Genomic DNA, 22,368 nt, shown 5'->3' with positions numbered 1-22,368 from the left:
TTCAGCAAGTCGAACCATGCACTGGTCAGAGTCGGTGCATGATGCTCTCGATTGAGTTGGCTCAAGGAGTGTCTGAAAAATCAGATGAGAGGTTGTAAGGTGTCCGAACTTTCGGAAGTCGTTATACATTATAGTGTATGGAGAAAATGGCGGTGTCGCGAAGCAGACCGAATAATCGAGCATGTCCGAATTTTCGGAGTCCGGAAAATCAGTCGGCGACTGTATTACCAAAATTCGCATGTACTACATGCTTGCACTATCGGTGCCATCTGCTTCAAAATTCAACTTAAGGCATGGTTTAAGGCAGTTTCAGTACTGTACTTGTACCGTATTTACACGATTGTAAGTCGACTCGAATGTAAGTCGACCCCCCCACATCGCTTGACCGGGGAAAAAAAAAAAAAGAGAGAGAGAGAGAGCATACCCGCGGGCGCATTCGATAGCAAAAATTTATTAGTCGCTGACATGGTCACTGGACTACTCGTCTTCACTAGTGCTGCCATTGTCATCGTTGCTGCGGTCCCACAGCGTGTCGTGGTCCAGCGAAATTTCAAATTTCGCATACAACCGCACCAGGACATCTTGCAGAACAGCTGCCCACGCCAAATGCACCCAAGCACACGCAGCCATCAGGGAGGCTCTTTTGACAGGTCCGGTTGGCGTAATTTCGCAGCCTTCTGCCGCCAGCCACTCGTTGCACTCACGGCGGAGCAGAACCTTAAAATTAAGGCGGAGGTCCGGGCTTATTTCATGACCACGTCGCACTTCACTGGCAGGGACTGATCACGCATTTCAGCGACGTACGCTGCAAGATTAGTCTACAGCTCCGGAAAGCATCCATACTTCGGCACGTGGGAAATTTCTCACTTGCCGTCACACAGGTGAAAATTTCGCTTCGCTGCAGTTGCCACTCTCGCACCACCCGTTTAGAAACATCGAAATTGTGGCCCGCTGCGCAGTGATTTGTTTCTTCGGCGTAAAGGATGGCAGCCCTCCTGAACGCTGCTGTGAACGAGTGCTGAACGATTAGTGGGCCTGGAGCACTCATGACAACTGGGGAGGCATAGAAGTAGCACGTAGCCGGCAGTCAAGTGGAACGCGTCAAACCAATGCCTTTAAATAGAGAAACTCGCAAGCGGTGTCTGCTCTTCCGGGAACTACCGATACTCCCCGCAAGCACCGCCGTTCTGAGGGTGCTGCCGCAAATGAGAACAGCGGCGCTTCCATCAACTATCAACACTCCCCCATGAGTGTTGCATGTACTCTAAGACTCAAAAATGTTGAAAAACCGTTCCGAAAAGCGAACAAACACGCGGGATAGCGAAAAGATGCGGGTAGGGCCATAGAGCAAACATAAAATTGTAACTACGTTGTAGCTCCAGTTGGTATCGCTTTTTTTGGCGGGGCCATGTTTTGGTTTCGATTGTAAGTCGACTACCCAACTTCAGACTTTCAAATTAAAAAAAAAGGGGTCGACTTACAATCGTGTAAATACGGTAACAATATTCAGCTGCCACAAAAATTCCATTGTTTAACGGATAATTGTTATAACCGGGCGGCAGGAGAAAATCAAAATAGGGGGATGGCAGAGCTGTTGTAAGAAAACTACAATGGTGGGGAGGCCAGTGCCCCTCCCCACCACCTTCCTTCATCCAGCTGCTGAATGTGTTCACTCGTTTAACTGCTTCCTGGGTGCTGCGATCGTGTGTAACAAGCTGCGGCTGTCGGCGTTAAAGAATGGCACTGCTATAACAACTGCAAAGAAAGGTCATGGGTGGCAAGTGATAGGCAAGCACCGCCGAGGCATCACATTGGTGGCCCCAAAAGGGGCCTTTTAAAAATTCCGAGAAAGCTGCTGCGGCAGCCTGTCAGCTTGAGGAATCCTGAAGAAACGCTGAGACGAGAACGCCACAAGCATCTAGCCATGTACTTCCCACTGGCTTGCATGAGAAACCCGTATGTCTGTCAGCCTTGCATGCTCTAGGCAAAGCTTGCCAACATCCTTCTGCAAGGCGTCCAGGAGCTCCATGCACAAGGCTTTCTTCTCTAAGGTGTCCAGGTGCTCTACGTAGTGCAGCTGAAGGTTCCTCGCGAAAACGAAGCCCTGAAGAAACACAATCATCTGCTGCGCCTCCTTTGAGGGCAATGGTGAGGCAGTCTGCCCTCCTGCCTCATCGCTGCCGTCGCTATCTGATGCAAGCACGTTCACTACGATAGCCTCATCGGGCAGCCTGCCCTATCACGTCATTGCTGCTGTCGCTATCTGTTGCAACCACGGTCGCACCGATCACCTCAGCGGTTAGAAGCACTTGGCTTCCAAATCTCCAGCCATGCGCTTTCTTTTCATTGGCATCGTCGTGCATTTCTGATGATCAGCGGGCGGATCAACCATCTTCCATTTCGGCGGTGAGAAACCGTGTGGTCAGGAACGATTTCGACACAAACAACGAAGACCAACGCGAATGATTAAGCTGTTTGCAGAACTTCACTAAATGAGGAGCCAGCGAGCAACATGTGAGCAACCTGCGAGCAGCGCAGTTGGCGCCGTCTATTGGTGTTTCTGAGGGTGAGGTGGCATAGAGCTGTGGGCGCAGCCGAGCTGTACACATAGCCCATTCGTGTTCGCAAGGGCAACAAGAGAGAGGCGCGCGTAGATGGCTAGAAAATGAGCGCGTGGCGGCTGTTGCAGCAGCGACCCATTGTGCAGTGGCTCAAATTTCTCGTTTTCTTTACTTCTTTTCAAAGATTTCGCATTTCACTACCTTTCGGTTGGACACCCAGTAGCCAAACTTTATCGTTATAACCGATAATGCAGCATCGGGGCATTGTAGTAAGCGGGTTATTTCACCATGGAAAACATACAAAAGTCGACGGTGCAGCAGCTTCCCAATATATTGTTAAAACCGGTATCTTTATAAGTGGGTTCGACTGTACAGCGCTCATGTTGGTTTATTCTGTTTTGTTGTGGTTTCGAAGTGCACTGCTATATTGCATATTCCATTATTCTACCAGAATTCAGGTTGGCCTGCTCCAGATTGCTTGAATCTGCAATTTAGTTGGCGCAAGCTACTCCAAAATGCAATTTTGCTTGCTCCAAAAATGCTCCAAAGTGACTTTGGGCAGTCCCTCCCCTGCTCCCTGCTGAAGGCAAAATGCCTGAAGATGATGAACCTTTTAAAACTTCTGTCACGCACAACATGGGGTAGTTATTGGAGGTGCTTTTAGAACTTGTCTGCTCATGCCTTGATTATGGTTCTCGTAATTTAATTCTGCAAGACCAAGTGCATAAAAATATCTTGGACCTTGTTCACCATTTAGTCATCCGCATTGTGACTGGTGGCTTCAGGACAAGTCCTGTAGAAAGCTTTTAAGTACAGTCAAACGAGTGGTCACTCTGTCTACAGAGGTCATATTCCAGCTTGACTTATGTATTCTGAAAGTACAGTGGGCGTCACCCTTGTGTAGAGTGCAGGAACGGTGGCCTCTGGGGTGCCGAGGAGCCAACCAGCGACATCTAACGGAAGTTGCTGTGCCCGCATGTGCACAGCAGCTATTGTTAGACTTCGGGCCCTGCAACTAGCATTAGACATTGCCTGCTGAGCGCCCGGAAGTCGCTGTTCCCACGCTGTACACGAGGGTGACGCCAACTGTACATTCAAATCCTGAACATCCTTGCTACAAAATTGTCAATGATGTGCCATACTTTTTAATGATCGACCCACATCGAGAGAACCTCTCTCACTGCGTGTGAGGAAGCTCATGATCAATGGGACACGCTTGCATTTGCCGTAACACTGGACTGCGTGCACGTGTGAACCTTTGCTGATAAACACATGCATGTTACGGAAAAGCAGAGATACTGTGGTAGGGCAGCTAGCAGAGGCTATAGGAAAACAAGAATGAGTTTAGTTTTCTTGGTGCTAGGATGTGATGAAGCCTGGCATTAATCTCGTGTAAACTCATTTGTTTGTTCTTGTGCGCATGCCTGAGGGTATATAAAGCGAAGCATTGGAAAAAAAAAAATCAGTTGCAGCTCTGTGCTTGTTCGTGTTGTGCCTCAGACCATTTCTAGCCATGCACCCACGGTATCAACACTGCCTGGCCTTTGCACCATAAAACCCCATTGATTGCCATCATCAAGTAAAGTGCGTAGGCATGTGTCTCGCTGGAGTGTGGGTAGCCTTATTTAATCTATTGAGTGTGCATGCATCTATCTTTTGTCGGATTGGTCGGTTATTTGCACACATTCGAGATTTGCCACGTGCCCCCAGAAATGCCATGCAAATTCTGCTGGTTGAATGAATGTGCTTGCGTGTTGTGGGAGCTATGACCATTTTGCGTGACCTATCATCGAGATTATGTTGTAGCTTGAGAACCATTCAATTTGTTTGCAGAGGTATTGACAACTGCACTTTAAGGGCGGTTCTGTTGCTCTTGTGGTGACAGTGTTGGCATAATGTGCAGAGACAAACATGTTCGCTGGCTCTGACAACAATGTGCCACATATGCTGTGTAGGTGGCACAACCACCTGAACCCAGCCATCAAGAAGAGTGCCTGGACCGAGGAGGAGGAGTGCACCATTCTCGAGTATCACCAACTTTGGGGAAACCAGTGGGCCAAGATTGCGAAGCTGCTGCCTGGGCGGTGAGTCTGGGGGCGAGGGTTTCTCCCTGGAACTGCACGGTTGATGAGACACTGAGATCGACTAGTAAGTAGGGAGCGAAGCCTCGGCTTATTGGCATCGGTAGTTGTTGTGATCTTAATATTGGTCAAGTTGGCGATGGCTATCAGCATTGAAGGAGAATTATTAGAAATATTTAGGAAGCATTTAGGAAAACGGTGATGTAGCCTTGTACCAGTAAGAAAGCACTTTGTTGGAACTTATCGTGAGAAGCCAACAAACAAAGACGCCACGGACAACATAGAGGAAATTACTTGTACTTACTTAAGGAAATGAGAAAATATTAGGAATAAGAAAAATGAGAAAATTTCTTTATTATGGAAATGAGAAAATAATGGCGATGAAAGTGGATGAAAAAACAACTTGCCGCAGGTGGGGAACGATCCCACGTCTTCTCATTACGCGTGCGATGCTCTAACCAGTCGAGCTACTTCGACGTAGCTTCCCCATCCACTTTCTTGGGTATTTATGTTTTACTACTACAACTAACCTTGGGATATATCATTTTGTTGTAGTGCAAGCTGAACAAGGACAACAGAAAGGCACATCTGACACACAGCGCCGTGTGTGTCAGATGTGCCTTTCTGTTGTTCTTGTGCAGCTTGCGCTACAATAAAATAAGATGTGCTGTACCAACAAGCCCCTGTAGCTACCCTCATTAACCTTGGGAGTGTTAGCCAGCGGCACCACTCGCAAACCTTGGCGGCGGATGTGGAGCATCCTTTCTGCCGCAGGCATCATGAGTATGTAATCTTTTTGAATTAAGGCAACTGGCCATTAAATCCACACATGCTACCTGAAGGCATCAGTGTTGCCGGATTCGAGACCCTCGTTATGTAATAAACGATCAGAAAGAAGAAGAAACTGAGGGGCCCTACTTTTTATTAATCATATTATGCTCAAACCACCTGAGCTCAATTGGTTAGAGCATGATATGATCAATAAAAATCGCTGGTGCTCTAACCAGTCCAGCTCATTTGGTTAGAGAATCGTACGAGAAATGTGAAGACGTGGGATCCTTCCCACCTGTGGCTAGCTGTTTTTTCATCCACTTTCATTACCATTAATTTATCATTTCTTTAAATCAATCAGTAAGTACAAGCAATTTCGCCTCTGTTGTCCTTGGCGTCTTTGTTTGTTGGCTTCTCATGATATGATTAATAAAAATAGGGCCCCTTGGTTAAACCACTTTCTTCTCGTTCTAGTTGGAACGAGAAGAAACCACAAAACCATAATCTGTTTACTTTTTGTTTTCACCTGTGGTGCTGTGATTTTGCACATGTCTTCGAGTATATTGCACAGCACGTAGACAATTTTTTAAGGCCTAATCAAACTCTTGTTAGTGGTGCACGTCTTCTATCCTTCGTGTGTGAATGTGTTAATTTGTGGCCCTCTCCTAATAGCTTAAAACATTGACGCTGAACCTAGGCTTCTTTTGTTTGCCCACCATTGATAGATTGCTGCAGTTAAACATCATATAGTACTCATCTGATAGGAACATAGTGCAGCTACACGCTAAACAATAGTATGCACCAAGCAGCTACCGTATTTACACAATTGTAAGTCGACCTCTCTTTTTAAATTTGAAAATTTGAAGGGGGGGGGACTTGCAATTGAAACCAAAATATGGCACCACCCAAAAAGCGAGACCAATGAGATATCAGGGGAGCTACAACGTAGTTACAATTTTATGTTTGCTCTATGGCACTACTCGTAGTTTTCGCTATCCCACGCGCTTGTTCGCTTTCCGGAAGTGTTTCTTAATATTTTTTAGAGAGTTTTACAGTGCACACAATACTCATGGGGGGGTGTCGATAGCTGATGGAAGTGCTGCTGTTTCATTCGTGGCGGCATCCCCAGAACGGCGGCGCTTGTAGGGAGTACATGGGGAGTATCGATAGTTCATGGAAGAGCAGACACCGCTCACATGTTTCTCTTTCTCTAACTTTGACGTGTTTGACTCTACTTGCCAGCTACGTGCTACTTCCGTGCTTCCTCAGTCGTCATGAGTGCTCCAGGTCCACTAAACATTCGGCGCTCATTCACAGGGGCGTTCAAATGGGCTGCCATCATTTACGCCGAAGAAACAAATCACCGTGCATTGGGCCGCAAGTTCGATGTTTCTGAATGGGTGGTGCAAGAGTGGTGACTGCAGCGAAGCAAAATTTTCACCTGTGATGGCAAGTGAATTTCCCATGGGCCGAAGTCTGGATGCTTTCCGGAGCTTTAGGCCAATCTTGCGGCTTACGTCTCCGAAATGCGTGATCGGTTTCTGCCAGTGAAGTGCGACATGGTCATAAAACAAGCCCAGATCTTCACCCTTTGAGGGTGGATTTTTTTTCGCCAGATGCTACCGCTCAGGGTCGATTTTTTTTTATTGCAGATTCCAATTCTTCTTAGGAAGTTATTTCTAAAAAGATTTACCGTAGTTTTTCTAGGGTGACTGTAAAGTGAGAAAAAAATATTTTGCATTGGAATATATGTAAAAGGATAGACAGTTGGCCGAGTTGGTACGGTAACATGATCTTGGCTAGTAGCGCGAAGTAGCGCTCGTCCTGTCTGTTCCTTTCTGTGTCAGTGTTCACTTTGCGCTACTAGCCAAGATCAAGGAATATATGTACTCTTCATTCATGGATAACAACAATAAAAAAAGGAAATAAACTTGTAAGAATTGAAAATTTTATGCATTTTTAAAGTTGAAGGCTTTGAAAATGCGCACACGAGAAGATTTCGCAAGGCTCAAATGTTCCTGCTCTTACACTAATGTGTACATCCATAGTGTAATCGAACTGCGCAGGTGTGTGCACTCAAGAAAACTGTGTGCTTGTGTGCCCAATAAAAAAGCAAAACGTCTGACAAATGTCCGCTACCCTTCATCTTATCGCCAACCAGAGGCAATTAGTTTTCGCGAGAAAAGAAAAAAAAAAGAAGGAAAGCTTCGGTAATGCATGCGCGGCGGCATCCTCCCTATGCGCACCCCTGTGAGCATTGAACGATTGAGTGAGGGAGGAGTGAAAAAAAAATTCCTGTATTCCCACATAGTGGCAGCACATGACAGAAAAGAAAAAGTTGGGAAATTGGCGCATCTTTTAAATATACAGACGGCGCCATGAATATACGTCATCGACCATTTTGGAGTTCGTTCGCGGGGCCGTATATTTACGTCGTCGTCATCATCATCATCATCATCACCATCATCATCATCATCGGTCTGGTTACGCCCACTACAGGGCAAAGGCCTCTCCCATACTTCTCCAACAACCCCGGTCATGTACTAATTGTGGCCATGTCGTCCCTTCAAACTTAATCTATCCGCCCACCTAACTTTCTGCCACCCCCGTGCTACGCTTCCCTTCCCTTGGAATCCAGTCCGTAACCCTTAATGACCATCGGTTATCTTCCCTCCTCATTACATGTCCTGCCCATGCCCATTTCTTTTTCTTGATTTCAACTAAGATGTCACTAACTCGCGTTTGTTCCTTCACCCAATCTGCTCTTTTCTTATCCCTCAACGATACACCCATCATTCTTCTTTCCATAGCTCGTTGCGTTGTCCTCAATTTAAGTAGAACCCTTTTCGTAAGCCTCCAGGTTTCTGCCCCGTACGTGAGTACTGGTAAGACACAGCTATTATATACTTTTCTCTCGAGGGATAATGGCAACCTGCTGTTCATGATCTGAGAATGCCTGCAAAACGCACCCCAGCCCATGCTTATTTTTCTGATTATTTCTGTCTCATGATCTGGATACGCAGTCACTACCTGTCCTAAGTAGATGTATTCCCTTACCACTTCCAATGCCTCGCTACCTATCGTTGCTGTCGTTGGTAATTCGCTGCTGTCAGCAATGGCACCGACTCCGCCTTTGTGGTCTTCGCGATTGGCTTAGAAGCTTGGAAAGCATGGTGCGTTGCATAATGCTGGTTCCCGAAAGTCAGCTTTCCCTCTTTACAGAAATGTTATTGGGTGAAGCATAAGTAAAAGTATTGCAGTGAAGCATAACAAGCATGGGAAGGGGCTGTTGCCACGGGACGTAGTATGTATTCCTTAAGGGGGGACGTGGCAATAAAAATTTTTTTTTTATTTATGGGAGAAAATTGACGAAATTTGGCATGTAGGTATGATTTCTTATGCTGATATCATAACTGAAATCAGTTTTGAGCTATCTACTATAGTTCCTGAGTTAGAACACTTGACATCCTCTAATGGTCATGCCCCAAATTAATTAATTAATTACACATAAGTTTGTCAAGATTTTCATACCAGCATGTTCAAAAAAGCCCATTATGTGCAATAAAGCTATTGGTTTATTTTTTAAATGCCGAAATAAGCATAAAATCTTTTGAACTTTTCTCTGCATGTTGTCTTACTAATGACCTTTGCAAAAAACTTGTTATAAATTTTTTAATGAGGTGCAGATGAAAATGGACAGCTTTAGTGCACTCATCAATGTTTCACGATCTAAGTGCAAAAGACAGAATGATTCTGTCTTTATTCGTTGTGAAATTGCACTGGGATTACTGAAAGCAACTGCACAAAAAGTGAAAGCTGAGAAAACAGGGCCCAAAGTTTTATTTGCTGGAAACATAAAAATATTTACTTTGGGCACCTAAAACCCGCCTGGAATGTAGTCCTTTGACAGTGAGGACACATTTCCTTTACATTTTGAGATAATTTTTCGCTTCTTTACAGCAGTTTCATGTGCCTTCGTTGCCTTTTTGATACGTCGTGCATCCTTTTTAGCAGCCCGCCGCAAATGATGACTCGGGAACCACGTCGTCGGCACACTCTCATTCTTTCAAAAGCTGAAATTTCCTCTTTGTTGCAGAGGTAGATGACAGCGCATTCAAAACATCCGCTCTTGTCACCGCTCGTTTCGCAATCTCTTCATTCGTGAGAACTGGAGCTGAAATCCGCAGCTGAATATTTGACCTGACGTCTGCTCTCGCCGATGTCACATTGCCGTCACGACCACGCGCGGGTGCGCGTTCACCATCGCACGCGGGCGCGTTGTCACCACAGCCCACGGTCGCGTTATCGCCACCGCGCCCGGTCGCGTCGTCAACACAGCCCACGGTCACGGCACGCGGTCGCGTCGTCAGCACTGCACGCAGACGCGCTTTCCCGATCACCCGCGTGCGCCGGTCGCACCTAGTCGACGCGGGCAGCGGCATCCGCTTCTGCGGGTAGTTTTCGCCTTCTGTTCCACGCCTTTCGTCGTTTTCCGTACGCGTGGGCCGTTCGGAACTTCGCTCCTTTGGGGCTCATCACGGAACACGCACGTTAGGGTAGTTTGGCTGCCACGATGGGCAAACACAATGAACGGAACGCGCAAGGCGCTACTGCGCCAATGCGCGCGAGTGTGTTTCGCGGGCAATTCAAATGAACAACAGCCAATAGGAGCGCTCCATGTTCCCCACGTGACTACTGCGCCCAATCACGATGCCGCTTCTCTTTTTTTTCGCTCGCGTTTGCTGGCGTTATTTTTCAGGGAAGAAATACGGCGCTGCGGCTATCTTGAGCTCCGATCTCTCCTCTTTACGATGATGCCAAGATGGCGGCGCTGCGTCATCAGATAGCCGAGCTATCCGCGGTGCAACGGCACCTTCCGAGGCCCGATTTTTTTCGCAATTTTCGATAACGGCGCTCTAGGAAAATGCTGTTTTCTCGATTTCTACCGCGTATATTGTTATGATTTTTCACCACTAGGTAAAAGAAGGTCCGAGGATTGCGAAAAAAAATAAATCGGAAAATCGAAAATTTTGACAATTTTGACCACTTCAATTGCCGCGTCCCCCCTTAATTATACACATGTGCACCCGGAATCTATCGTCACAGTAAGACCTTTGATATGCCTAATACATGTACCGACAGGCCTTCAGAGCGTTTTCGAATGTGCGTGCGGCAGTTTGAGCCCTTAAAGGGGTTGGGACACCAAATTTTGAGGCTATAGAAAGCATGTTATAGGCTGCTTCCGTATGCAAGGACACCCAGAACGAGGTATTGGACGCTGCAAACATTTCAAAATAATTTTAGTTCAGCTCCAAAAAGTCATTAAAAACTCTTTCTCGTAGTCGAGACCCATTGCTAGCGCGGCAGTTACTACGTCACAGAGGAGGAACGAAAATATTGACGTCATAGCACACTAGCGCAAAAACGTGACGTATGATGAGTAGCGATGAAATGCCGATTACGGAGCCTGCTGAGCCGAGCGACCGAGCATTGCCTCCAATATGACCGAACAACAGGCATATAGAAATCCTTTCTTAATGCAAAGAAGGGGTAAGACATCCAGACACGGACACAAGAGGAGAGAAGTGGACAACACGAACGCCGCATGGCGGTCCGCGAACGGCAAACTGCATGCGGCGAGTTGCCGTGTGGACGGGCCTTTACACGTTTGAATGTAACACTAACCGGCCGACTCCGAAAGGGACCAGGATATGCGGCGTTCGTGTTGTCCGCTTCTCTCCTCGTATAGTCGCATAGTTCGGCAGCTCGGAGCGGTCTCTCGTTCGCTTGGCCTTTCTCAATGTGAGGGCCCATCCACGTTACCGGCACGGAAACTAGCCGCACGCCGTTTGCCGTTGGCGGGCCCCCGTGCGACGGTGGTCTTGCTTGCGAACGGCGAGATTTCCTTGCCGCAGAGAGTACGGGCCCAGGACCCATGTGTGCGGCAGCCATACGGCGAAGTGGCCAATCAGCGACCGAGGAGTGGTCACTGTGGCACCGACGGCAGCTTCACCGCCTCTGATCGTTCGGCGCCGCCGACATCGTCCCTAGGCCTTTTCTGGTTCACTTCAAAGCTAAAGCTTACGGCGCTTCGGAATGAATCACCGACTCTCACAAGCCGCAATATTTTCTTACTGTTGTTGCCGCTCTTTGCAATAATTTTAATAATTGCGACATGCACTTCGAATCGCCAGTTGTTGACCTCTGCTGGCAGAGCACGCGTATGCGCGAGCAGACGACACAGCATAGTTTTACGTCACTATTTTTTGTGGTCCACGTGACCAAGCCATGTTGCGTTTCCTCCTCTGTGACGGCGTAGCATCCCCCGGAGCCCAGAAACTGAAACCGAAATCGCTCGGTATAGTAATGCTATTATTAACTTATTTATTGGATATATACTATGAATCCCGCTGTGTGTATCGTGCTCCCTGAAGCATGACGCAACGTTTGAAACGCCTCTTGTGGGAAACCTGTGTCGTAAGTTCCAAGTCTCTGCAATTCCAAGTACTTAAGCTTTTGCACGCTGGCCACCATGGAATTGAGAAATCAATGATTGCTAGGTCCCATGTTTGGTGGCCTGGAATCGACTATGACATGATGAACCAGGTGCTGCAGAGCTGCCTTGTTTGCCAGGTTGCCATGGCCATTTCCTGACAAGTCCTGGTCCAGGATCTGTGTTGATTTTGTAAGTCCATTCACACTGCACTATTTCCTCGTGATGGTGGATGCGTTTCCCAACTGTGTAGAAGTTCACTCACTTCCGTCACAATCTGCTGAGGCTACGATCTCTGTGTTCAGGACCATCTTTTCTCAACATGGTCTGCTGCACGTCATTGTTTCCGGCAACATTCACCAGCAGCCAGTACGCTGATTTCGAATGGCATCTGTTGCATGCTGGTGCTTCCATATCACGCTGTTTCCAACCGTGCTGCAGTGCAGGTAGTACAGATTATTACAGTCGCTGACCGATTTTCCAGACTCCAAAAATTCGGACATGCCCGATTATTCGGTCAGCTTCGTGGCACCGCCATTCTCCCCATAGACCATAATGTATAACAACTGCTGAAAGTTCGGACACCCTGCAACCTCTCGTCTGATTGTTCGGACACTCCTTGAGCCAACTCGATCGAGGGTATCATGCACCGACTCTGACGACTTGTGGAACGCCATTTTTATTTTGAACGGAGCCTCCTTGCTGCCCCACAAAGTGGCGCTACTGGAAATCCCTGCTCATCATCATCGTTTCTGCCTGGTTCGATAGAGTGGCCGTACAGCAGTTCCAGTTTCAGCTTAGTAAGCCATGTCAAGACAATCCAGCAGCTGATTTGTTTCTTTCGCGCACGACGCTGCGAGCAGGCCACGTTTTTCGTTTGTGCGACTGGTGTGGGCACGGTAGTGTTTGCTTTGTGTGCTGTGTCGAGGTTTTGGTGATCCAACGCGGCGTACGGAAACATCGCGTCAAGAGTCTAATGGCGCCGACAGTGCCCACGCAGACTGCGCTGGGGAATGCCGGCAAGCGGGTGCCGGGAGGCCTTCTGATTTGCTCCCTACTGACGCGAAAAATGTTCTGCTGAGACCTGCGCAGTGGTTGCACTGCGATTCCGGACACCGTCTCATTTGACAGTTTCACAGGTGCTGACACTGCTGTACTGACATGCGCAGAACTCGACGACGGCGAGATCATTCGTCAGGTTTCTGCTGCACCGCCGAAAGATGACTCCGAGTCGAAAGATGACGCACCATGTGCTACGCTGCCGTCGCATGCGGAGCGTGCACAAGCAGTGACTGTGCTTTCAGCCGCCTATAGTGACCGTACGACCCTCTCAGAGATTCAGGCTTATTTGATTGCGCGTAAACGGAACGGAGTGCAATGGCGCACTCATGATTTCTTCAAGCCTACTGCCGAGCCCGAATAAGTGCGTGAAAATAAAGGATTTCATTTTTTTTTCTTCATCTGCTTTTTCGGACACCTGTTTATTCGGACATTTCCGCAGTCCCCGTGAGGTCCGAATAAACGGTCGGCGACTGTATAGCTAAGCTGAAAAAAAGCACAGCGGGTGATTGCAGGACACAAGTGGCCAGGGCACTGTTCCACTACAGCTCAACGCCTGATGAAGTAACAGGCTGTGCGCCGTGTGAGTTGCTCGTGGGACGAAGAATCAAGACAGCCTTGGATGTCATGCTTTAATCGTCTGTTCAGTTGAAGCAGATTGAGCAAAAGCTACAGGTGGACAAGGATTGCCACTTTGCCTTAGTAATGGACCGGAGTACTCCAGTATTCACCAGGAACTTCAGACCACGTCCACCATGTGTACCTGCTTCTCTTAGTGGTCCGACGAGCTGCACCTTATCTGCGGTTGTACAGTCGAACCCGGCTGTATCGAACTTGCAAAAAAACTCCCATTATTTTGATAAAGAGCATAATTCGATATAAACTTGCTAAATAATTGGATGTCATAAAAATGCATACCATCTATAAAATCGCATTATTGAGAAACTAGCTTAGTTGCTGCATTTTCCTCTGCTTGGGCAATTTCGCTGCCTGCAACTCGCGCACTACTTCGCGTTGTCTAAGGAGTCTGAGCAGCTGAGGCAGCAACCTCCCGCATTTGCACAGAAGTGCCGGACTAGTGCGAGCGCACCAATCACTTCAGAGGATGTAGGCGAAGGACTATCGTTGCTTGCCTCATTGTGCTCGCTTTCACTTGTGCTCGGTACGATGTCTGCAATGTAGTCTTCGTTTTCGGGCTCTCTCGTGGTCGCGACACCATTATTTGCACTCACAAACTCGTCCACCATTGATTCGTCAACAGCTTCCGGAAATTCTGACTGCTCGCTCCAAACTTTACAACACCAGCAACGGCTGCATCGCATTCATCAGGATTTACAGTCATCACCGAGCAAACGGAAGCTGGCAAGGCTGAAGCAATTTCGAATTAACCACTTGTACCCGGCTGTGCATACGCATGGGGCACGACGGCCACCGGGCCGCGAGTTTGGCCGCTTTAGCCCTAATCTCCCCCTTATTCTTCAAGATTGTGCTTAGAGTGCTCCTTGGAATCTTGCATGCTGCAGGGACATCAGACTTCTCACCGCACTCTGCCGCTTCATCAAGGCAACACTGTGGGAGAAAGCCCAGAAGGTGCAAACGCTATAAACCATAAATGCAGCAAGACAACTCGCACTTTTGCTGTCTTGCACGACGAGGGCACAAGAGCCTTAGATCGGCTGTCTGAGCAAGCGCTGCGGGCGGGCCAGGATCATTAGCTGCAGGGGGTGTTGACGGCTCGCCCGAGGCAGCGTGGTCACGGTAGGGAGAGCGGTTGGATGAAGCCGTGCTACCTGGTTTTCTCGCTACCGTGAGGGAAAGCCAACTTATTGGGACGCTTTTGCACCACTTCACGTTTGATATATTGGGAGTTGCTGCTATTTTTGTTTGATGTAAGCGTAATTCTTGCTATACATACTCAATATTTACTTTTAGCTTGTCCGCTATTCTGGCAAGCGGGGGTGGTTTGGGCGGATTGCCGTACATGAGCGGTTGGAGTAGCGCAGCTGTCTGGTGGTGTAGCCAGACGTAGTGCTAAAATTGCAGTAACCTACTATATTCTGCTTCGCTGCTGGTGCAAATTTATGGCAGCGGCGTAATTGTGAACATGATTACGCTGCTCTCGAGAGTTTACACCAGCAGCTAAGCGGAATATAGTACTTGGTTCTGTGTTTGTGTGGTTCAGTTTTGCACCCCCAGTTGGCGCCACCACCAGGGGGCCACCACCCCTGCTCATCCAGGAAGCCACCCGCACTTGCTGGAATACCGGAAGCACTAAACTTTTCTATTGTAACTACATCGTGTCCAGAAATTGTTCGATATAGTCGGGTTCGACTGTACTACAAGATGGAACTGTATGACACCGACATGGGGACCAGATTCGCCCAAAACTTGTACTGCCTAGATCACCTGCAAACACTGCGTGCCTTTAGATCAGCCAGCCGAGCTGCTGCCGAGGCACAACAGCCACCAGGTTGGCTCTACAACAGAACTGGGCCGGCAGGAGCAGTGTTCCCCTTAGAAGTAAAGCCCTGTACGCGCTGCAGAAGTGTGCCCACACCCCTGTAAGCGTCGGTATTTTGCATGACAAGGACCGAAGGGTGTGTGACAATGGCTAATGCAGTGCTGCACCAGCTGTAGCGCCACCTGCGGCAGAAGGGGAATGACGAGAGCCAGGCTGCAGCAGTCTCGGCTCCACTTCTTTCAAGGTGCACATATGACAGCCAAGAAAGAAATGTGGCGCCACTGTAAACATTACCTAAACTATCCACGAAGGGGCTCCTTATTTCATAAGAGTAAACAAACATGAAAAAAATAAAAAATTCTGGCTGTTTCTCATGACTGTGCAATAAGCCGCATTTACATGAATGCGACAATGGCGCATCGCATCGCATTTCTAGGGCATCGCATTCATGTAAACAGCCATAATGTACTAGGAAGACTCATCGCATTAATGCGCCAGGCGAGGTTAGATTTGTGGGTGGGAGTCGACTCTCGTGGAGCATGTAAATGCAGGATTGTCGCATTAGGAATTATGGGAAGGAATTAGCCACCAACATGGCGGTGGTCCCGGCTGCCCGCTTCGAATTGAATTCGGCATTGCTTTTGTAAAATGCACTTTGTTCGCATCAAATGAGTGTGTAAACGGCTTTTGCTTAGTCTCAGGCCGCTTCGACAACAGAGTATTATGGATAACCTTGTGGTGTTTTTGAGATCGCTTCTCGTTTCGAATGAGTCGAAGCGTAACGAAAGAAACATTCGAGATGTCAGCGTTGCCTATCGCTTGAGTCAGGAAATAGCCGCAACGACAGTGTATTGTCACGATCCACCTCGGGTCGTGAACAAGGGAGCTCTTGTGGCCCCCTCCATTAGACGGACGCTCCGCAGCATGGTGGTGTCGAATGATGACTGACCCGGCGAGCAGCCGTGCTCGTCGGTGTTTATTGTGGTGTGGTGAGCAATGTTGCCTGCCGAGCTTTAGCAGGCCTCCGAGCTTGGTGGGCGAACCAAGATTATTCCCGAGGGGGCGTCACATACTTGCTACACCCCCTTACACCCAGTTTGTTAAATGAAAAACAAACATCCATGTTCACACTATGAGGCTCTGCCTGCACCCTAGCTGGGTTGACGGTGCCTGCTACCCAGGGGAGTAACGGTACGGTGGCCTCCGCCGTCGAGTACTCTGCCTGGGCACCGGTGTTGACGGGTTGGGTGTGGCAACGCCGGGTGCTGCCTGGGCCAGCCTCGCTCCATCCGGAGGGTCCAATGGGTGCTGCACCACTGGCTATGGTTGCCGCATCCGAGGTGGGTGGTGCTCCGCTGGAAGCGACTGGTGCTGCCGCTAGTCCTGCGGGCTTGAACTCGGGGGTGGCAGTCGAGGGTGCTGGCCAGGTCTCGAGGCGAGGCCTGACATGGTCGGCGTGTCTGTGCCACATAGCCCCGTCTGGCATGCCGACAAGCAGCGATGAGGCGCTGGCAGGAGACACCACCTGTTCGGCAGACCAGGGTGGGCCAGGACGGAAGTTCCTGGCGAAAAATGGAGCTGCCGACTCTGGCAAAAGCCCGGGACGGCACCCTTGGTCAGCAGTCAGCGTCTGCTTCAGCTTCTGCGTCTTTGATTGGGCCTCGCGCAGCTTGCGCTTGCTGCGGGAGGCCTCGCTCTTGAGCTGCCTGTTGCGGCTCTGCAGGCTCGTTATAATGTGCGGCATCTCCCGGTTGATTGGCTCAGCCTGCTCGCTGGACACCGACGACGCCTCAAACTGAATGCGTAGATTCTCCTACTCTCGACGAATCTGCGCGATGTTGTCCTCGAGGCGGATGACTTCCGAGTGAAGCTTCTTCTGGACAACCAGCTCCTCACTTTCCATCTGCTCAATGTGGCGAAGGTGTGAGTTTTTGGCTGTCGACAGCAAGGAGCGACACTCGTCCAGCTGTGTCTTGAGTTGCATGCTCTCGTTATACAGCACAGAGAACTGGCTCTGCAGGCACTTGTACGCGGCCATGCTCACCACCAGTCTCTCGGGCAGCGACCGCAGCTCTAGCCGCAGCCGCCCCACCGTCTTAAGGGCCTCCTTGTGGTCATGTTGAAGCTGCTCCAGCTCCAGCAGCCGTGCCGATGCCAGCTCCCGCTGTTCCTCGAGCTGGCTCTGCAGGTCCTCCAGCGCAGGGAGGCTGCTCCGCCACCACCACCAGAGCCCCCAAAATCCACATGTAGGTGGGACCAGGGTCTCTGTGGGAACGGCCAGGGGGTGCTTTCCACATTACGCGAGGCTCACTGATGCTCCTGGCAGATTTGGCAGCGCTGCACCACATGCAGGCTGGCTTCCGGGTACTCTGGCAGACGAATGCCCAGTGCATGAATCCAGTTTCGGCCCAGCAGCGTCAGCGACGACCCCTTCGTTAGGTAAAGGGGAAGGGTTGCCTCGCTGTCGCCAAAGCGAACGCTGACCTGTGCCTGACCCTGGACCTGGAAGAGTTGCCCGGAGTAGCTGCGCGGCATCACACCCGAAGCCTCGACGGACACGCCGGGGAAAGTACGCTTGAAAAGCTTCCCGGCCATTAGACATGCTGGCCCCTGTGTCCAGCTCCATGGGAATGGGGTGCCCGCAGATTTCAACGGTCAGCATGTATGGCAGCACAGACGACGGTACAAAGTCTGTGTGCCACATGTCGAAAATTGGCGGGTCCTCGGCCATGACGTGGAGCCTGGCCACAGAAGAACTTGAGCTTGCTGCCACACGCCTCCGCCGCATACGCTTGCAACGGCACCCTGGCCGTGGGCTTGTCTGGTACCTGGGCTTGAATCAGGCTGCTGTTGCTGTTTGCTGTTCGTCCTCCCCGTTCGGCATACAAGTGCCAAGTGCCCAGTTTTCCCGCACATAAAGCATTGTGCTTGAGAGAGCTGGCACTGTGAAGGGGAGTGGGCACCACCACAGCGACCGCAGGTACTGCCCTTTGTCACGAACTTGTTGACCGCCGCTTCCGCCGACGGTGAGCCAGTCGCACGGGAAATCTCGCCGGCGTCCTTAGTGGCAGCTTCCATTGCCAGCGCTGCCTTCATGACGTCGTCCAGCGACAGGTCGGGAAGCTCCAGGAGTCGCGTCTGCATGGCGGGGTTGTTGATTCCGCAGACGAAACGGTCCCGGAGCAGCGAGTCCAGTTGGTCCCCGAAGGCGCAGGCACTCGCTAACCCTCGTAGCGCAGCAGCGAATTATCCGAGGGTCTCTCCTTCCCAGCGGCTCCGGTTGTTGAAGCGGAAACGGTCCATTAGTGTGGACGGTGCTAGATTAAAATGCGAGCGCAGTATGGCAAGCAGCTCACCCAGCGTCTTAACGTGCGGCGTGGCTGGCTTGAGAAGGTCGGGTAGGAGGCTGAAGACGCGGGTCCCGCAGCTGGCCAGGAAAATGTCCCGCTGTTTGGCCTCGAGTGTGTCGTTTGCCCGGAAGAACACGTGGACTTGCTCCTCGTAAATTTGCCAGGCGGACCCATCTCCCTCGAACGGCTCGAGCCTTCCGTACAGCGGCATGGTGACAGCAACGGGGGGCGGTGTTTCGCCGCTCGCGGCGGCGTGTAGGTACTCGTCGACAGCCTCGTCAGTGTCACGAGGATCCCACCCTCGTCGCCAGTGTCACGATCCACCCCAGGTCGTGAACAAGGGAGGTCTTGTGGCACCCTCCGTTAGACGGACCCTCCGCAGCGTGGTGGTGCTGAACGATGACTGACCCGGCGAGCAGCCGTGCTTATCGGTGTTTATTGTGGTGCGGTGACCAATGTTGCCTGCCGAGCTTTAGCAGGCCACCGAGCTTGGTGGGCGGACCAAGATTATGCTCGAGGGGGCGTCACATACTTGCTACACGTATGGCCTCTGAGATCCGAAGATCTCGCTGGCGAACTAAAACTAAAATACGTGCGCTGCTTAGTGTTCACTACACTATAGCATATAACGTGCGCTATAAGTTGCGTATACTAGACTAAAACTGTCTATTTCTCAGCATTCAGCCACCAACGTGCACTTGGCCCACTACCGGAAACCAGTTACACCGGAAGTCGGCTGCACTATGTTCATACGACACCATGTGGCATTTACCGTATTTACACGATTGTAAGTCGACCCCTTTTTTAAAATTTGGAAGTCTGAAGTTGGGGGGTCGACTTACAATTGAAACCAAAACATGGTGCCGCCAATAAAAACGATACCAACGGGAGCTACAATGTAGTTACAATTTTATGTTTCCTCTATGACCCTACCTGTATCTTTTCGCTATCCCGCGTGTTTGTTCGCTTTTCGGAAGGGTTTTTCAACATTTTTGAGAGTTTTACAGTGCATGCAACAATGATGGGTGAGGGTGTGTCGATAGTTGATGGAAGCGCCGCTGTTCCCATTTTCGGCGGCACCCTCAGAACGGCGGCGCTTGCGGGGAGCATCGGTAGTTCATGGAAGAGCAGACAGCGCTTGTGGGTTTCTCTTTTCTGTTTAAAGGCTAGACGCTTCCACTTGACTGCCGGCTACGTGCTACTTCTATGCTTCCCCAGTAGTCATGAGTGCTCCAGGCCCACTAATCGTTCGGGACTCGTTCACAGCAGCTTTCAAGAGGGCTGCCATCCTTTACGCCGAAGAAACAAATCACTGCGCAGCGGGCCGCAATTTCAATGTTTCTAAACGGGTGGTGCGAGAATGGCGACTGCAGCGAAGCGAAATTTTCACCTGTGACGGCAAGTGAGAAATTTCCCACGTGCCGAAGTCTGGACGCTTTCTGGAGCTGTAGGCTAAGCTTGCAGCCTACGTCGCTGAAATGCGTGATCGGTCCCTGTCATTGAAGTGCGACGTGGTCATGAAACAAGCCCGGACCTTCGCCTTAATTTTAAGGTTCTTCTCCGCCATGAGTACGAGTGGCTGGCGGCAGAAGACTGCGAAATTACGCCAACCGGACCAGCAAAAGAGCCTCCCTGACGGCTGCGTGTGGTTAGGTGCATTTGGCGTGGGGTGCTGTTCTGCAAGATGTTTGCCAAATTTGAAAGTTCGCTGGACCACGACGCGCTGTGGGACCGCAGCAACGATGACGATGGCAGCACTAGTGAAGACGAGTAGTCGAGTGACCATGTCAGCTACTAATAAATTTTCGTTATCGAATGCGCCCTCGGGTATGCAGTTTTTTTTTTTTTTTTCGGTCACGCGATATGGGGGGGGGGGGGGGGTCGACTTACATTCGAGTCGACTTACAATCGTGTAAATCCGGTACATTCTCGCGAGAGTTAATGTGCTACATGTAAACGGCGGCACATCGCCTTTCGCAAATGCGCTTGGAAATGCGATGCGCCACTGTCGCATTCATGTAAACGGGGCTATAGAGGGTATCCGATACAAAGCAGAATTAGTTGTGTGCACAATGCTTGCACACTACGCTCGATGTACCGTATTTACACGATTGTAAGTCGACTCCTTATATTGCGTGTGACAGGGAAAAAAGAAAAAGAGCATAGTCGTGGGCGTATTCGATAACGAAAATTTATTAGCAGCTGACATGGTCACTGGACTACTCGTCTTCACTAGTGCTGCCATCGTCATTGCTGCTACGGTCCCACAGTGCCTCGTCGTCCAGCGAAATTCTGTATTTAGCAAACGACCACACCACGACATCTTGTGGAACAGGAGCCCACACCGAATGCACCCAACCACACACAGCCGTCGGGGAGGCTCGTTTGGCAGGCCCGGTTGGTGTAAGTTCACAGTCTTCTGCCGCCAGCCACTCGTACTCACGACGGAGCAGGTCCTTAAAAGGCGAAGATCCAGGCTTGTTTCATGACTATGTTGCACTTCACTGGAAGAAACCAATCACGCATTTCAGCGACGCACGCCGCAAGCTTAGCCTACAGCTCCGGAAAGTGTCCAAACTTAAGCCTGTGAAAAGTTCACTTGCCAGCACAGGTGAAAATTGCGCTTCGCTGCAGTCGCCACTCTTGCACCACCCATTCAGAAACATTTGAACTGGCGGCCCACTGCGCAGGGATTTGTTTCTTCGGCGTAAAGGATGGCAGCCCTCTTGAACGCTGCTGTGAACGAGTGCCAAGTGAATAATGGGCCTGGAGCACTCACGACGACTGAGGAAGCCTGGAATAACATGTAGCCGGCAGGCAAGTCGAATGCGTCAAACCAATGCCTTTGGTCAAATTAAGAGTAGAGAAAAAGCCAAGAGCTACAGGGAAAGAGAAACACATGAGCAGTGTCTGCTCTTCCATGATCTACCGACACAAGAGCCACCGTACTGAGGGTGCCGCCACGACTGGAACAGCGGCGCTTCTATCGACACCCCTGATGAGTGTTGTGTGCACTGCAGAACTCTCAAGAATGTTGAAAAACCCTTCCAAAATGTGAAAAAACATGCGATATAGCGAAAAGCTGCGGGCAGGGTTATAGAGCAAACATAAAACGGTAACTACGTTGTAGCTCCCGTTGGTCTTGCTTTTTTGGCGGTGCCATGTTTTGGTTTCGATTGTAAGTCGACCCCCCCACTTCAGATTTTCAAATTTAAAAAACATTGGTCGACTTACAATTGTGTAACTACGGTACTCTTGGACCTTTGCTCATTCGTGCACAGGTGTTTGTGCAAGGATGTACTGCATGAGAAACGGCACCACTTTGAAATAGGTGCCTATTGCAGTGTGCCCAGTGCAGAGTGCCCAGTGCATTGCGCACTAGGCATCCTTTGTCCTGTACGTGTTGATTATGGGCATCACAGGTGATGGGATGGGTGAAACAGATGAGACGATGCACTGTTTAATAACGGAGAGCTTTAGCGTTACTGATATTCTGGTGTGTGCAAAAACCTTTTCGCAGTACCTGGTTACTGGACTCTTGCCTAACCACAATGCCTTATGGGCACATTTTCGTGCCGCATGAGTGTTCCTG

The 22,368-nt window shown here is 49.9% G+C and overlaps 1 protein-coding gene across 4 annotated transcripts in view; it reads left to right on the top strand.

Moving 5' to 3' along the window:
- The window catches only part of LOC139049684 (transcriptional activator Myb-like), a 343,827-nt gene that overhangs the window by 92,430 nt on the left and 229,029 nt on the right, over positions 1–22,368 (top strand). For all 4 annotated transcript variants that reach the window (XM_070525392.1, XM_070525393.1, XM_070525391.1 and 1 more), the window contains exon 4: positions 4,517–4,645. In XM_070525392.1, coding sequence (XP_070381493.1) covers positions 4,517–4,645 — 129 coding nt within the window. The remainder of the gene's footprint in view (positions 1–4,516; positions 4,646–22,368) is intronic.

The sequence above is a fragment of the Dermacentor albipictus genome, chromosome 9 (genome assembly GCF_038994185.2).
Source record: "Dermacentor albipictus isolate Rhodes 1998 colony chromosome 9, USDA_Dalb.pri_finalv2, whole genome shotgun sequence".
Lineage (NCBI taxonomy): Eukaryota > Metazoa > Arthropoda > Arachnida > Ixodida > Ixodidae > Dermacentor > Dermacentor albipictus.
This window is presented reverse-complemented; position numbering and strand designations above follow the sequence as displayed.